The 17,244-nt window shown below is 36.7% G+C and overlaps 1 protein-coding gene across 1 annotated transcript in view; it reads right to left on the bottom strand.

Annotated features, from left to right (window-relative positions):
- ADCY2 (adenylate cyclase 2) overlaps positions 1-17,244 on the bottom strand; it is a 215,090-nt gene that overhangs the window by 145,712 nt on the left and 52,134 nt on the right. Inside the window, exon 3 of the mRNA XM_029958905.1 lies at positions 2,603-2,764. Within this exon, the coding sequence (XP_029814765.1) occupies positions 2,603-2,764 (162 nt within the window). The remainder of the gene's footprint in view (positions 1-2,602; positions 2,765-17,244) is intronic.

Raw genomic sequence — 17,244 nt, 5'->3', positions numbered from 1 at the left:
GACTAGTTCATGTAACCAGTAGAGAGTTTGTTGAAGGATTCTTTATCCCAGCAGGAGGCTTTTATCTCAATATCTCTAACTGAAACCAACACTGGGTAATCAAGAGCATCCTAAACTTTTCAGCTTTAGTGAAGCCACTTTTTGGATGTAAAATCTTACAGAGGACAACAAAAGTAATGACAAAACCAGTAAGATGGGCTCTGCCAAATCTCAATGCTTCTGAACATCGATTTTTCCCTACTGATAGGCTGAAGCTATGATTAACTTTCAAAATGCTATGAGTTGCTAATCAGAGTCACTGAAAAATGCTGAAAAATTTAAGACGGTCCAGCAGAGGACTATCAAAAGCATTATATGGCGGGAGAACCTGATATAAGAAAACAAGGTTGAAAGAATGTTTGTTCAGACAAGAACAGAAAGCTCAGAGAAGATATAATCTAAGTCTTGCAATACATAGACAATAATTATAAAGGAGATACAGGTACTCTTTACAGAAGGATACTTGCTATATATATGAGGTATATATGTTATATCAACTTGAGGTATACCATTGACAAATATTATTTCTCTCTTTTAATGTAATCTATATCTCTAATCTAAGCTCTTATTTGTGGTCTCACTTTTCAAAAGCAAAGAACACAAAACAAACATTTTTTGCTTACACTCCAAAGTATAAACAAAAGTAATCTAAAAGTGTACAGAGGGCAAATGAAATGAAATGAGATAGTGTCAATTAATCCCTTCCACACAGTTGAAAGAATGTAGTGCACTCAGTACTTCCAGTAACTGCCAAGCTATTGGTAACATTTAACACATTTTACAAAGACAGAATACAAAATTGAGAACAACCTGGAAATTAAATACTCTTAACAGATTGCTGAAAGACTTTCACTCTTTCTGAATGAAACCAGAAGTTACAGAAGAGATGAAAGACACTAATTGTACATCACAGACCATAATTTATTTCTTTTGATTCTGTAGACATGAGGTGTCTAAAGATACAACATCTTCTGAAAGTGCTGGTTTAGGTACATCAAATGTGAATAGTCTAGAAAGATAGGCAAGAAAAGTAAATAATTTTTGCAAACAGCAACTTTAACCCAAAATAGTTTTAGAGAAGGAATGGCAAACATTAATGCTTTAGCAGTACATCCATGCCCAGAATAAAAGCCACAGGTTGTCATAAAACAAAGAATAACATTCTCCCTGATTTATTCCACTACAAATATCAATAACTGTATTACTGAATTATTAAAATACTACATTAACTGCAGATCTTGCTTAACATACAGCGTAACTTTGCAACCTCCACAAAAAACCAAAACTAATCCAAATCAGCAAGAGAAGAGCAAACCTACTTTTCTCATAATTTAAAATTTCTACAGAGAATTACATCTTAGATCATATTTTGTTTACCAGATTTCAATTTCAATATTCCATAGAACACAGATCTGCAGCCATGTCTGGAAATAAAATGTATTTTCCTGAACAATTTACAAGGCAGGACTTCTGTGAAATCACTGCAATTTCAAAGCTATCCTTTGAGGAACAATATTTTCCAAAGTAAGTCTCAAGTAACTTAAAAGATAAGTAGAAAGTACTATTTGCTTCATTCTTAATGCTATTCACAATAAACAGTATCATGCCTTTCTTGTTCTAATAATATGCTTATAAAAATGTGTTTACTTTAAGGTTTCAGTAGCATTTTGATGCAAAAGTTAAAATAATTGTTTCCCTAAGATTGCATAACTATATCAAAAAGCCAAACCCAAGTATTTGTTTTTCAAAATGAAATCAAAATGTTTCCTTAAAAATAGAGATTTCTATCAATGACAGCTGGGATTGTCACAATTCTACAACTAAAACTGCAATATTTCACCATTTAAAAGACTTTCTGCAAAAGAGTGAGGAAAAACAACTCCTAATATTTGGACTTTTACATAGTATTAATCTGCACTATGTCACATAGCAGATTATCAGATTTGAGTTACAATCCCAAACCCAACTGCAAACACATATGGATTCCCTAAATGTCATGGAGTCTAGAGTCAATCACTGGGCACAAACAGAATGAGGCTGTAAAATTTCTATTAATGGCTGAGAATTACAAAAGGAGGAGAAGACCTGCAGCAGACTTGGAGAGGGTAATGTCTTCACAGCAGATCTTTAACCCAGTAGACCTGAGGGTATTCAAAGGGACAATGTTCTTTTTTTGAATCAAAGATAACACTTTGATGCCTGGATAAAATCCTTGGTCTTGCAAGCTATGTTTTAATAAGATGAGGACAGGAACAAAGTGGTTTACAAAACAGAGGGGTAACGCATCTACCACAATACAGCTACATCACATAGTTTTTCAAGCAAGTAAGTTTTTACATTGGTGAGAGCTACGAGGCTGTAGGTTCTACCACTTAAGTGTGCAATCCAGCAAGACATAACATTACTGACACCTTCATTTTAGCAAGTGAATTACCTCTAAATTAGCAATTCATAAATGAAGACAGAAATAAATTTATACTCCCGAGCACCCACTAAGGCACTCCAGGCTGATTTACCAGGCTATTCAGCACACAATTAATCATTAATTCCACAAAGCACCTACCTGCCAAACCAAGTGTTCCTTTACCACAGCTGTACCTGATAGACAGACGCTCAGCACAATCGTATGAGATGCAGAGGTCAAGACGCTGGCAACTATAGCATCTCTCATGTTGAAGGGCAGCATGGTATACACCACAAAAATAATGAACAAGAAAAATGATACCTGTGCAAGACAGCAAGACAAAAAAAGAAGCATGTCAAATTTACTTTGTAACAACATTAAAAAAATAGCATTTAATTTTGAAGTCTCTTCAGCATAAAGTTACACAACAGTTTTTTACAGTAAAGTTATTCCTAACCACTCCAGAAAATCAATTTAGGAAGAATTGATTTTTAAAAGTGTTGGAAAATTTGCAATAAACTAGATTAAAGAAGTGCAGTTGCAAAATACTATATTATGGTTTCAGACCTACACATTACTCCAAACTTTTCAAATTTATCTTTTCAAATTTTGTTTTTATTAACACCCTGTTTACCATTAAAAAGTAGTTTTCTCAGGACTGGTGGATTCTGATTGTGAACTACATTACAAAACAACCTGCCAAACCCCTCCATAGAGCCTTGATTTCAATACAGAGAGATTTTGTACATTCTGATGTAATAAAAATTCACAATATGTGACATAATGCAAAAAGAAAAAAAAAAGCCCAGGTTCAGCAAAGCATTTTGGCTTAATAAGATTGTATTTCATGTGTTTCTACATGGCCTATGTCAAATTCCATCAAAATACTACATTTTAAGGAAATATATTTATTTAGTCATGAAAAACATTTTCAGAAAATCACAGCCCACATACAAAATTTCCGGTTAGCTTCTTTTAAAGAATACTAGTGTCCAAACTAACATTATGGAACAAACTCTCCAAATGCACAGCCCAACCTGTAACAGCAAAAGGGATTCCTTCACTATACATAGAAAATACATATTTGATGGTATGCATATGTTCCAAACTCCACCACACACTTGAGAAAACATAACTAGATTTGGGACACAGGTTTTGTACACATGAGTAGGCAATTCTGAAAATGTGCCAGCTCGTGTGTAATTATATCTCTAAGTAAGGTTTTCCATCAGTTTTAGTTGAGTTGCAAGCCTATTCACCATCTAGCAGTTGTACACACATATTATGTAACTCAGAAAGCTCCCAGGCAGGCATGAGTAATAATACTTTGCTGCTTGCTTCCCTTAGTGTCAGTTTGTTTTCTTCACATCTGCATGTGCTGATTATATAATCAAACCTGAACCCTAAGGTATGTGTACCTACAGGACAATGGAGGCATTCTTTTCCATCATGGAGACAGAGCTGGATGGAGGAGGAAGTCCACTTCTGTTCTCTACTCAGCTTTCTCCCATTCCTCCTTTAAGATTAATCCAGCTCCTTCCAGATCTCTCATGCTCTTTTCAATGCTGCCTAACTATCCCACATGTTTGAGTTAAAAAGTTCAACGCCATGAAATGAAACAAAACTACGAGGGAAATGAGGGATAATAAGAAAATACAGTAATAAAAAAGGCAAAGCAAAAGCTTTGCTTCTCTACTGTTTCAAACCGCCAGCTGATAGCAAAAGGAAACAAAAGTGTTTGATACCTGTTTGGTTTCAGTTCTTCCTAAAAGTTTTAAGTGATCAGATGTTAGTAAAACCAACAGTAAAGGGTATAAACATTTGGTCTAGGTAAGAGAAGGGTTAAGCAAGTATGATGTTTTAAAATTGTCCTGGCTTGAGAAAAATCAACTGTGATACTGAGAGAACTAACCAGTAGTCTTAAAACTTGGGAAAGATATAGAAAGCTCTGGCAGGCTAGAAAAGGAAACAAAACACATGCCTTTGAAAGGCTGGGAAAAGGGCTAAAACTTGTCAGCTTAGCTTTAACTCCTACAGCAGTACCAGAAAAAATAATAAAACAATTAATAATCAAGATTACTGAAAGTTAAGAAAACCACAGGTAACAGCCAATGTGATTTTGCTGAGAACAAATCATGTTAAAGCAATCAAACAACAGGCATCAGTATAGGGGAAAATCCAAATAATGAATTAGGCAGCAACAAGGGATGTGAAAGGTCTTCTAATACAGGTATAAGAAGAATGGATACCAGAGCCAAAATACCTTACCAGTATGTAAGACCAGCTGCCTAAGACATGTTTCCAGTTAAAGGTCAGGCTGGATGGGGCCCTGAGCAACCTGGTCTAGTGGAAGGTGTCCCTGACCATTGAGGGGGGTTTGGAAGTGGACTTTAAGTTCTCTTCCAATGTAAACCATTCTATGATTCTATGATTAAAAAATGGTTTGAAGAAGAATCATCCTGGCCCTTAGTCCTGGAAGAAGGATTTCAAATGCTCACATTCCTAGGGATTTTTCATGAAAACAAAGTTTTATTATTTCAAGTTTAGCTTTCTCATTGACTACAGGGAAAATGGCATTTGAGTATTTGTGAAAATTTTATTATTAAAACATAAAAAAATTTCTTTCTCTAACGGTCTTGTCTCCAAAAAATAAAACTGGCATATTTTTTGATATCTAATTTTATAGCCAGACTAAATGATCCACTCCATTTGCGAGGTACTTATTAAAACTCATTAGTGGATATAAGATAGAATATGACACTGTTGTTTTTTTCAATTTTGATATAAAACAGGCTACTAAGCTTGGAAAAAAAATCGGCATTTTGTAATGCTCCCAGTGATATCAGCTGTATCAGCTTCAAATTTGTTGTATATCTGTAACCAACTACCCATTCTTTAAATTACCCCACTATTTTCCTTGGTCAAAATAAATGGATAATTTCAACATTCCACAACTACAAACAGCGAGTGCTTTTACAAGGTTCAATTCCCTTGACACTACACTTCGACTTCTCCATTTCTGAACATCAAACAGGCTGGGTTGCACTGGAACTGTGTTAATGAACACTTGACAAAAAATTGACCCATCAGTTCTTGAAATCTGGGTATCAGAATGCTACTACAAAGCAGAAGAGCTATAGTCCTGCTAAGACAGAAACTCTCATCCAAAACACATAGCAAACAGCTCCTGCCAATAGCTCTTTGATTCTTGGTTACACTGCTTTTCTCCTATTTCCAGTAGTGGTCTAATGACCCAAGAAGTTGAAAGCTTCATTTATCACAGAAGTTGCTTTTTTATTTCACCATGGCTCAAGAATATTTCCCCCTCATAGCCTGACATAAGATGCTTCTACACTTCATCTTGATAGTAGATATGCATGGTATGTAAGATGTGGGACCTTTCAACATACTTCGAAATGTCAGTGTATTTCAGTTTGAGATCATAGAAGTCAATACTCAAAGGTTTATGAGTAGGTAAAAAGAAGAGACAAGCCTCCTGGACTGTGTCACAGTCTGCAGAATGGTCAGTGGCCCTGACCATTGATCTATTTCATGAAAGGCCCTTTTCATTATCCTTTTGTATGAATTGGCAGAATATTGGTGATAGTAACACGAAAAAGCAGTGATGACAAGCTTCGAAGGACTCCAGTATCTCACTGTAAGACTTACTAATGCTAATGCTCATCACTGGATGCCTGCACTTGGTGTGTGTACCCTCAGTAAACACAGCATTAATTTACAGTGCACAATTTTTGACACTATTTAAAGGAGCCTGTTCCACCAAAGTGTGTCATAATCACAAAGCCTGTTGCCGTTTTGAAACTGTGTTGGAAGCAATCTCTAATGTGTGTCATCACTATGACTGCCTACTTGAAACACACTTTTTGCCCTAATCTGAACTTAGATTGCTTTAGCAATTTGATTTTCAGAGACTTTATCTACGAGTTTATGTTATCCATACCTTGGAGATGGGGAGTGCATGGGCATTCATGGTATGCATCATAGCACATAGCATTCCTTTTTAGTTAACATTGGTATAACATCTTACAGAGAAGTATGTGGCTTTCCTGCTTTGATTGAGGGGTATCCAGGATTCTGGTCCATCACTCTTGACTGTCAGAGCTTAGCAAACCCTGAGAGTGTGTTTGCTGCTCTCCATATTCCTTTCCCATACTTCAGTAGGGCCACATTTTCATCTACTATGTAAGCAGTTCTTTTCCACAGCAATTCAAAGGATGATGCAACTGCCATAGTGGCCATACTGTAGCTGTGTAGATGGGTACGTAACAGAGCATTTTTCTCCAGATTTTGTGTAGCTGCTTTCAGAAGGGCAGCAAAAGTCCTCATACAGACTGAGGTAGTCATGCCACTAAGGAGAGTTGGGCACCAAATGGTATAATGACACCATGGTGTGGGATATCAATGATGATCATGAACCCTCAGAAAACCTCATTCTTGTCACAGAATACAACACAAAACTATAAGTAAGCATCTTCATGCATCATGCAAAATGGAAAGACACCAGTTGCACAAGATAGAGAAGATCCTTCTTTAAATCAAACCCATTCTGAGTATTTGTCATGTTGGCAGTTTTGTCCCAGCATCTCTAGATGTGTATTTGCTACTGCAGTCTCTGACCTACAGTGTTGACTGTGACCTAGGAGAACTGGTATGAAGTTGATAGTACTTGGTGGTTCACAGACATTGCTGTTGGAAACATCACTAGTTTGGACTGTGACAGCACAAACTGCAGTGGACCCAAGTCATGAATCTATGCTGGTTTTGGAGCCCATGGATGCAACCTGTTCTCAGAAACCATGTCCCCCCTGTTGTCACCAGTTTCTCCTCTGAGTGGTGTTGCCTTAACTCTGAAGGGTATCTGAAGTAGAAATTTTAACATATTTTACACATTAAAATTGTCTTTCCTAGCACATAGGGTATCACAGGGGATGTTGCTTTTGACACTGAGAACAACTGTACAAAAAGATACTAATCATTCCTTTTGTACAAATTATATTCCAACAATTCACAATTTCCCATCTAGACAGCCTTTTTTAAAACTGCGTTAAGATGGTTAATTGAAACAGGCTTGGCATGTGTAAAATTCACTCAATTTAATGTTACTCTGACCAGAATTTCCCCTTGAGGAGTACAACACTTTGGCACTGAAGCTGGCATGCAAATCTGAATGCTCCATTTCAGAATGAGTTAGGGGAAAACACTGCTTTGATCACAGCCAGCAGTAATGCAGCTACAGCTAATAAAATAACTGTAGCTCTTTGGGACAACTTCAACAGGGCTACCTTTTCACTGTGTAACCAGAAAAGACCCTGTTCCCATAATTAAAATGTTAGACTACAAAAATTCATACTAAGTCAGCCAGCCCACTACAGAATCACTTTCAGAGGTTTTTCAAGATCAGCTTCCCCCTTACAGTGTAAAGGGAGTAAAAATTCATCAGGTAATTAAAGAATTTTCCCTTGGAAAGGCACATAGATTACAGCCACTGATCTCAAATGTCATCTGTATACCTAATTTCATAGAAGACACTCTAGCTTTTCTAAATAAATAGTTAGGTTTTGTAACAAAATCGGCAGGACCTACTAATCTTAAAAAATAGTTACAAATACCATCTTTGTAGTTCAGTACAATAACTGTATGTTAAAGCTTTGTGTTGGTAAAGGTTGCAAATATGTAAAGGTCTTTGCCATTCTACTTCTGAATTCTATCCCTCAAAACTTCTGACTCAAACTTCTAAAAGCCAGACAATGTTCAGAAAACAAAACAAGTTACCCAGATAAAACAAAAAAATGAGTACTAAAATCAGCTTCTTTTCTGAGTCATCTATAGAAAGGCTTAAATTATGAAAGCGTTGGATAAGATGAAGATGGAAATATTGTTCACCAAACCCTGAAACACCAAAAAACTCAATGAAACTAGTAGAAGATTGGTTGAAAAAAGGTGAAAAGGAAGTACACCTTTACCTAGAGGACACCTGCCACAGGAGATCATAATATACCATAAGGATCAAAAAGAGATTAAACAAATTCATGGAGACCTTGTCCATAAACCAATAATAAAAAGACAAGGCAGGGAAATGTACCCTTCAATTTTGCTAACAGACCTGTGGAGGCTGGGCAAGGTATGAAGGAAACTAGCCACAAAAAGTGATCAAGCTTGTGTGATGCCTTTTAATAGCATCTTCTTTAGCACTTCTTGGAGACAGCATACTGTGCTAGATGGACTATGGTCTTACCCTGCAGGAAGTTCCTTGTGTTCTTGAGCTAAAAGTCAAAAGTGCTTCAAAGAAAGAGATAAAGCAGTTCTGATACAGTATCCTCCCTGACTTTAAAATAAAGCAAGGGAATTCAGAAAAAGAACTGAAAGTCCAAGGATACTATGAATAGAAAGCATTGTAGAACCATTTACTAGTTGGAAGGGAGTTGTGAGAAGAAAGTTAAACTTTGAGCAACAACAGGATAAAATATAGAAGAAGATAAATTTACCCAACGTTTCTCAAGTCCCTGGTAAGCCATAAACCTCAAGAATAAAATCAACAAGGAAGATTTTGTTTGGAATTTACTCTATAAATTTCCACAATAAATTATAACTTCTAATATTTTTACCAAACGTAAGGTTTATTTTTCAATAATCGTCATAGAGATAGTAAACAACCCTGTTAATCATCCCTTGTTCTTGATCATACAGAACTCTCAAACTAATAATCCCTTTCTCTCGTGCACAGGTCTAGGTTTAAATGTCATCAGGAAACTAACAGTCATCCCAACCTCTGCCAAAAAATTAACCACAACCATTAGCAAAATGGGACAATAAAATCAAGTTGATTGCATTAAAATGGATATTTTTAAATAACTGTGCAACAAGAGACCTTCAAATGTGCTCCTAAAGTAACATATTAATGTGACAATAAAAGACTTCAGAAAAGGAAGGAAAATTCATATTTGAAATAAGATATAATCTGATTGCTTTCTATGTCACGGAATCTTTTCTTTCACTGGATTGGATCAGTAAGAGGGGTACAGGATCTGGAAGGAGTGACCCAAGGAACATCAGTAGAGAGTCAACAATCCATAATAACTTTTGGCCCTTCCTGCTACAGTAAGAGGAAACTGAGCAACCATCATCTCTAGCAGATTTGAGATTATTCTCAAACTCACTGAGAATTTAGCTCACACTGTATGCCCATTTTTACTATCTTTCTCACTTAATTCTCTTCTTTCTGTTGTATCTTATCATCCTTGTTTCAACCACACTATAGTCAAAGCAGACAAGAAGACAGATTTGCTGTTACAATGCTGATAAGTCCCTGCAAGCAGAAACACAACATGAAGCACTATATAGCCCAACAATGGCATCTCTTTGCAATGATTTGAGACTCTAACTGGATCAGATGACAATATGCCATGTCTTTGGTATTTTCAGTGATGAGGCAAGTGAAAAGCATCAGAGATAGCGAATACATTGTTCATCCTTGTTATTTTTCCCTCCTGTGTTTTCCCCATAAATATTAGGATCAGAAACCTACAATTGCAGCCTGATTATCGCAGCTAGCATTTTCTCTAAAAGGGACAGTTGAGACCCTCTTTAATGTTACCTTATTAATTTGGGGGCTTTTTTTAATCTAAGGACAGTGAGAAAGACATGATAGCACATTATTAAAACCAAAGTCCTGTCTTTTCATGCCACCACAGAAGTAAAGCCAAATTGGCTAAGACCACACTGCATCCTATTCAGAACAATACTACACAATTCTAAGCTGTAATTAAATTAACACATTTTAAAAGTGGAAAATCAAAAGAGATCCAAATGTCTGTACAGGATATGTAGACAGACTGAAGACCAAAGCAATAAACTTTAATTTCACTTGGACTGCTAAGGAGGTTATTTTACAATACTCAAGTACCATGCACAAATTTAAAAGGAGTTTAAGAAGAACATACATTGAAAACATTTTCAAAGTTTCTATGAAGAAACACAAAACTGTGAAAACCAAAAGATACATAAAAACCTAATCTGGTTAGATAGGATGTGAAAATCCATGTTACAATATGCATGCTCACATATACACAGAAAATACTAGCAATTACAGCAATTAATATAAATCAGAAATCAAATAAACTAGTAAAGACAGAAGACAAATACACCACATTTCAGGGAGAATACATTATATTTTCAGATCAAAGGAGCTTTTTATACATGTTTGGCATGAAATAAGTCTAACACTGAATTTCATCAACTATTATAAGAGAATGTAAAACTTTTAATTCCAACAAAAGAAAAGCAGAACCATCAAATAAAAATGTCTGTTCTCCATTAAGGGAAAAGTTAAATGATATATGTACATCATGCTAAAGAATAATTGCAGTACAGTTTCATGTTCCAAAATATTAGCTCACAAGTATATAAAGCCACAGATAGTAATGTTGAGACATTTTTAAACAGCAGGTCCAATAAACCATGCTTAAGCATCTTACAGGAGTTCTGGATTATGTATGTTGATTTTCTGTACAGAGAACTGCAGTAAAATTGGATTGTCAGAAGGTAAAAATAGGAAGTAAAAACAGCAAATAAATGGTCAGCTTTTATACTGGAAGGACTGTGTTATCGGATTCAGAGAATTTATGCTATGTCTTCCTAAGTGTTCTGTAAAAAGGAGAGGAACAGTAATGTGGCGATGATTGATGTGATTTTAATATTGTTCAACGTATTCAAAAGCAACAAAACACGGGAAAAGTTGCAGAAGTGACTCACACTGGTGTGACTGGGCCTTAAAATAGCAGATGAAATCCAACATGATAAATGCAAAATAGCAGGCATGGAGAAAACAACTTTAACTTCCAAAAGCAGTCTTCACATTAGGTGCTACATCCTCTGAAAAAGATATTAGACTCACTGTGACTAGCTCTTTGAAAAAATGAATGATAGCAGTGGTTCAAAAGGCAAATAAAAGGACAGCAATAATTAGGAAAAGAATGGAGAATCAAGTGTCATGATGACATTGTATGAATCCATGGTGGGCATATTTCTTGAATAGTTCATGCGATTCTTTTCTCCCTGTCTTAAAAAAAAAATCCAAAGAAAAAAACTCATGTTGGTAACACACATCCCCCTCAGCATTCTCTTCTCTAGGCTGAAAAGCCCTAGCTCTCTCACCCTGTCTTCAAATGAAAGATGTTCCAGTCCCTGAGTCATCTTTGTGGCTCTTCACTGGACTCAATTCATTAAATGTGTATTTCTCTTGTACTGGGGAGCATAGGACTGGACCCTGCACTCCAGATTTAGTGTCACCAGGGCTAAGCAGTGGGGTAGTCCCTCAACCATCAGGAAGACTTATAGTTCTTCCTAATGTAGCCCAGGGCATGATCACAGACCAGGTCCAGTACCACCCAAAACTCTGAGGAAGTCTAAGCCCTGAGAGACCTATGCCTTTGACATACTGACCTACAGGAACATTGCAGCCATCAGAGGAGACTCAACAATACACTGAGAAGCCATGGAAATCTTCTGTGTTCATGGTTGTCAGAGAACCCATCAAGAGCGGTGTTTGAAAATGAAGAAGGAAGTAAAGCAGGAGTATACAGATGGTGGTAACAATGAGTAGTCATTTCCTCTAGTGATCAGAAGCATTCCATTCCTTGAGATACTCAAGTGTCAGCAAAGGGCAACACCCTCAGCGAGCTGACATTTGCTGTGGCTGGTGTTAGAACGAAGGGAATAACCAGACAGTGGTAAAGGGTCATGGTTGGGGTACATCTGGTGGAAAAATTTAGACTTCTGAAGAGCCTGAACAGAGGAAAATTGGATTTCCTTTTCACAGATCAATAGTCTCATAGAGCAGCTCAAGTAAGAAACTGCGACAAAGGAAAGGCATGGTATACTGATATGACTCCACTTACAAAAACCCAATACTCTGAATACATTTTTTTTTTGCAAATTATGGCTTATTGCAAGCATATATTTTTGGACAAAACAGAGAAGAAAAGCAAGACATTGTTATCGTTCACCTTGGCTGGATGCCCTGTGACCACCGAGACTCCGCCCAACCCCCCGCCAAGGGAAAAGGAAGAGGGAAGGGGGGAAATAAAAAAAAACTTGCAAAAGCAAGGCCACTGAGAAAGGTAGTTTCATATTTAGACAGAGAAGAAAAAAAGAACTATAAGCACTATACACACAGGGAAGACTGACAATAAAGACTACTTCCCCACGAGAGGTGTTTTCCTCCTCTGAAGAAAAGTTGTCTATCCTACGTAACCGTCCCAGAAGAGAAGGAAGGAATTGTTTCCTTCTTGTCTCTTTATATCTGAGCTGACGTAAGATCGTATGGAATACCTTACTGGTAAAATATACATCAGGTGACCTATCCTAGTTCTGTTTCCCTCCCAGGGAGGGTTACAAACCCACTACACCAAGGAAAGGAGCCTCTTAATAACTGTCCTCGAATACTGTGACTGTGTACAGAGTGCTAATAGCATGATGTTAATAGAAAGGAAGAAAACAGATTTCTTCTTTAGGAGATCTGTTGAAATAGGACATAACATCTCCTTGGAAAATTTTATTACTCATACAAACAACATGCCTAGAAGTGCATGACATCAAAAAAGTGGACAATGCCATGTTAAAATTATCTAAACTGTGAAGGGGAAAAAAACCAAGAAAAATTCACAGTATTTAACTGTCATGGGGCTAAAACAGGTTTTGTAGCACTTAATCAAAAATCTGTGCTATACCCCTGTGACACCAGCCTTTCCCAAAGTTTTTCAAAACATCTGATAATACATTCCCAAAACTTTTAATACAGGATGAAATTATTACTCTGGTTCTTCCACACTGCCTTTAGGACCTCAGCCTTTCATATTGCTCAGAGCTTCCTATTTGCAATGTTGGCTGTTATGCCCATGGGTCTGCACGTGCCAGCCCAAACTGTTGCTGTAGTGGGTTCCCAGGGAAAAGGATTGTCACTGACCTGGGTATCACCTCTTTTTTTTCCCCTCTTTTCCCTCTCTTTAACTGCGGGTTTTGATTTAAATTAGGGGATCCAATAATAAGAATGCACAGAGCTTTGCAGCTGCTGACATCAGCACGTTCCAGTCAGCACTAACAGCATCCCATGCAGGAATGATCATCTGGGAGTCTAAACAGGTCCTGAAGAGAAGCATACAGTCACTATGGGATAAGAACCACAGGGAGAACCACTTACAGGACTAGAGGAGACACACAGGAAAGGATGCTTATCTGGAGTGCCTCTGATGTTTCTCCTCCCAGCTGCCCCTGGGGAAAGTTTGTTTTTTCCCTTTTCTATCTCTTTGTTATTTTTCTTCTGTTTCTTCCCACTAGAGTCAATGCATGCCATCAGCTACAAACCTTGCTGATAAATCTTCGTGCGTGGGAACTTGTCCCAACATCTTTCAGTCAACATGTTTTCCCCTCAACTTTAGAAAACCACAAAGTGATTTCTAATTCAAAAAGTAGTCAGATTTTGGTAGTGACTAAGACAACAACTTTTACATGAACGCTGGGGACCAAGAGTGCTACCAGCCTGGATGTTGCTTCCTTAGGAAGGACGTAGTGCTATTGTGAAAGGGCAGTCCAGGTTTCCTTTACCCTTTCACTCCAGACAAACCTTCTGGTAGGGCAAAAGGCACAGGTGTGGGATGCAAAGGTTGAACATTAATGTAGGAATGGACATGTGCACCAAATCCAGTAATGATAAAGACAATAAAAATCATCATCATTTCTTCTCCAGTTTTGACATGTAAAAATTACATGTGTTTTACTCATAACACTCTCCCAAGCAAAACAAAAAGAGGGAGAGGGTGTTCAGACATTTATTTCCTACTTCCCCATTTGTCAAACTGTCTTTTTTGGGAACACTAATCCCTACTAGATTCATGGATATAGATCAAAGTTAATTCTCTTACAGGGATTTAATTTCAATTGAAATTCAAGAAAAAAAAGGGGGTAAAACAATTTCATGGTTATTCATAGGAATTCAACCTGTTTTGATAGCATAGATAGGCCTTCACTTGAGATCTGTCAGAGGTTTAACCTGTTTTACATAAAGACTGAAAGGAGAAAGATTAAACTGGAGAGGGGTTACACAGAAATTATATTAAGGTTTGAATTTAACCTGATAGACAAGCAGATTCACCATTATCACAGTCATCCCAAACTTCTCTCATTGCCTGCCTGTGTACTGTTCAAGGTCAAATGCTTTTCCCAGCCCAGGTTTTTCACAATTAGCTTCTTTCCCTTCTAAATCCAAACCCTGTTGTCATAATGCAGCTGGGATTTGCTCTCCAAAGATTTTTGTGGATTTCTTTTGAAATTGTGAATATAGCAATGTGGAAATCAATCAAAAATGATAATGATGTCTTTGAGAAATTCTCAGATGAATTTCACACATACATATATGCACACACACTCTTTGTTATGGAAATGAAAAATATAATACTGGTCATTTCAGTATATAAGTAATAGAGCAATAGAGCATATCCTTAGCCTAGGTGATCTTAATAATCTTTATAATCCTGATTTTAAATACAGAGTCCATATTCTAAATATTGCAGTTATTTTTATAAAGTGTTTATTGATTTGATGAACAAGGTAGGCCCAAATATTCATGGACCAGTGATGTGATTTCATGTGTAGCTCTTAATTGTAGCTATCTTCTAATTACAAAGAGATTCATTATGTAGCTGTAGGATTAGTTAAATGTGGTAGACTAAATTAATCCCAGTAGGATGAATATAGAGGAAAAGTTATCCCAATCTGTTTTAACAAGCATGGGATTTCATGTCTCACTGTGTTTCAAATATTAAAATTAGTCAACAATTAATTTATATACTATTTTGCAGAAGGTTCCACCACTGCTTGCTGAAAGGACTGTTGTTTCACACCTGCCATTTCACACCTTTCACACTGTAAAGCTTTTTCTCCTCAAAAGTTTTCAGTGGAACAATTTTTATGGAAGTCTGGGTCCCCAAAGGAAAAAACCAGCATACTCAAAATCCCAGAAAGCATGACACAACTTCCAAAGTAATCAGTATAGCATCTTTTTGCAGTAAAATGTGCCTAAGAAGTGTATAACACACATACAACCAGAAAATTTATCTAAATTGAACAATGAAATATTTGTCACATTTCTTCACTTAATAATTTTAGGTTGGAAGGGACCTCTGGAGGTCATACAGTCCAACTTCCTGACTAGTTTCAAAGATAGATAATGGTCAAATTACTTCATATAATGGGCACAAATATTGAAATAATTTATTGTTGTCTACACAAAACCATGTGTGCTTTACAGAGTGATGAGTTAATTAAAAGAGACAATAAACAGAGAAATATAACATAAAAACCTAAACTGTTCTTCAGTTTTTTTCTTACAGTAGGAAATAGCACTTGTATTATCAAAATTGGTATTCAATTTCTCAAGTGAACAGAACAAGGCAATTCCCCTAAAATGAGAGGAATACTTTTAACCTCTTTATTGACATACCCAATCCCAAATCACTATTAAAGCCAGACCCCTAAATCCAGTCAAGTTCCTAACAATAGCAGATATAACTGGAAGAAAAAAACTGCCAAAATTACAGGAGTCACAAAATGTTTAAAAAGAAATGGTCACATTCTGCCTAAATTATGACACAGTTTATAGAACCACACAACTTTGCCCATGAAAAAAACCAGCAGGAAAATAAAGGCAAGAATTTGCAGATACTGTTGGGAATGCAAAAACAGAGATACTCCAACGAAAGTGCAAAATACAAATGTCCTCCTTACAGTTACTGCAAAAATACATAAGTGATCCCTCTTTTTTTTTTACTGTCTGATTGTTCACAGGCACAGAAGTAGATGGAAACACAAAGACATCCACATTAACAGATACGGCTGAACGCTACCTCCTAATAAATGTTTGTGGATCATACTGTAGAAATCAATGGAAACCATGTATGCCATGTAGAAGAATACAGTCATAAGATGATATTCTCAATATATTTCTGAGGAGATGGGTCAGCTCCAAGTAAGTGCTCTATATCAAATCCAAGTCAGTGCTGCCTTGACTTAGTGCTAACAAAATAAATGAGGAAAAACCCCAACCAAACAAAAAACACTCATGCCATGCATTTCAGAAGCTGCAGGACTTCACATCTCTTTCATTTCAAAGCCCCGAGCATTTAAATAAGACCAATAAATAAATTAAAGTTTAAACTAAACATCAGTCCTGCATCCTGTATTTCTTTCCCAAGCAGCCTATCGATAGGATTAATACACTACCACCACCAATAAATCTATACCAACATACATTGCCTCATTCCTTCTCTCTGAATGGATTCTCAGCTGCCTGGTCAGTAATAGAGAGGAATCTTAGAACACCCAGAATGAAGAAAGCTTCATTTAAGTCAGAGGGAAATGTTTCCTCTGTTTTGTTGTGCTTTCCTCAGATGAAAAACAAAAAGGGTGGGACTACTTGGGAGCAAAAAGATATATTTTTTTCTTCTACCCATTATCATGCCAACTATCTGTCACTATTGCAGTGGCACATTAAAAGTCAGCAAAGGGACTGATGATCACTGTGTCTAATACACAACAGTAAGCCAAAGGTATTAATTCCACTTAAATGACTGGATACAGCAAGATTGACAAGCTACAGCTGTAACATACAATGTAAGATTTGAAGACTGAAAAGACTGTACAAGGAGCGTGAACACTGCCACGACCAGTGAAGGAGAGTGCTCCACCTCACATTAAGCTGGCAATTGGTATGCTAATAATTTAACACA

This window comes from Manacus vitellinus, unplaced genomic scaffold, assembly GCF_001715985.3.
Source record: "Manacus vitellinus isolate BGI_N305 unplaced genomic scaffold, ASM171598v3 scaffold_17_pilon, whole genome shotgun sequence".
NCBI lineage: Eukaryota > Metazoa > Chordata > Aves > Passeriformes > Pipridae > Manacus > Manacus vitellinus.
The sequence above is the reverse complement of the archived record's forward strand: the minus strand, read 5'-3'. Positions and strand labels throughout refer to the sequence as shown.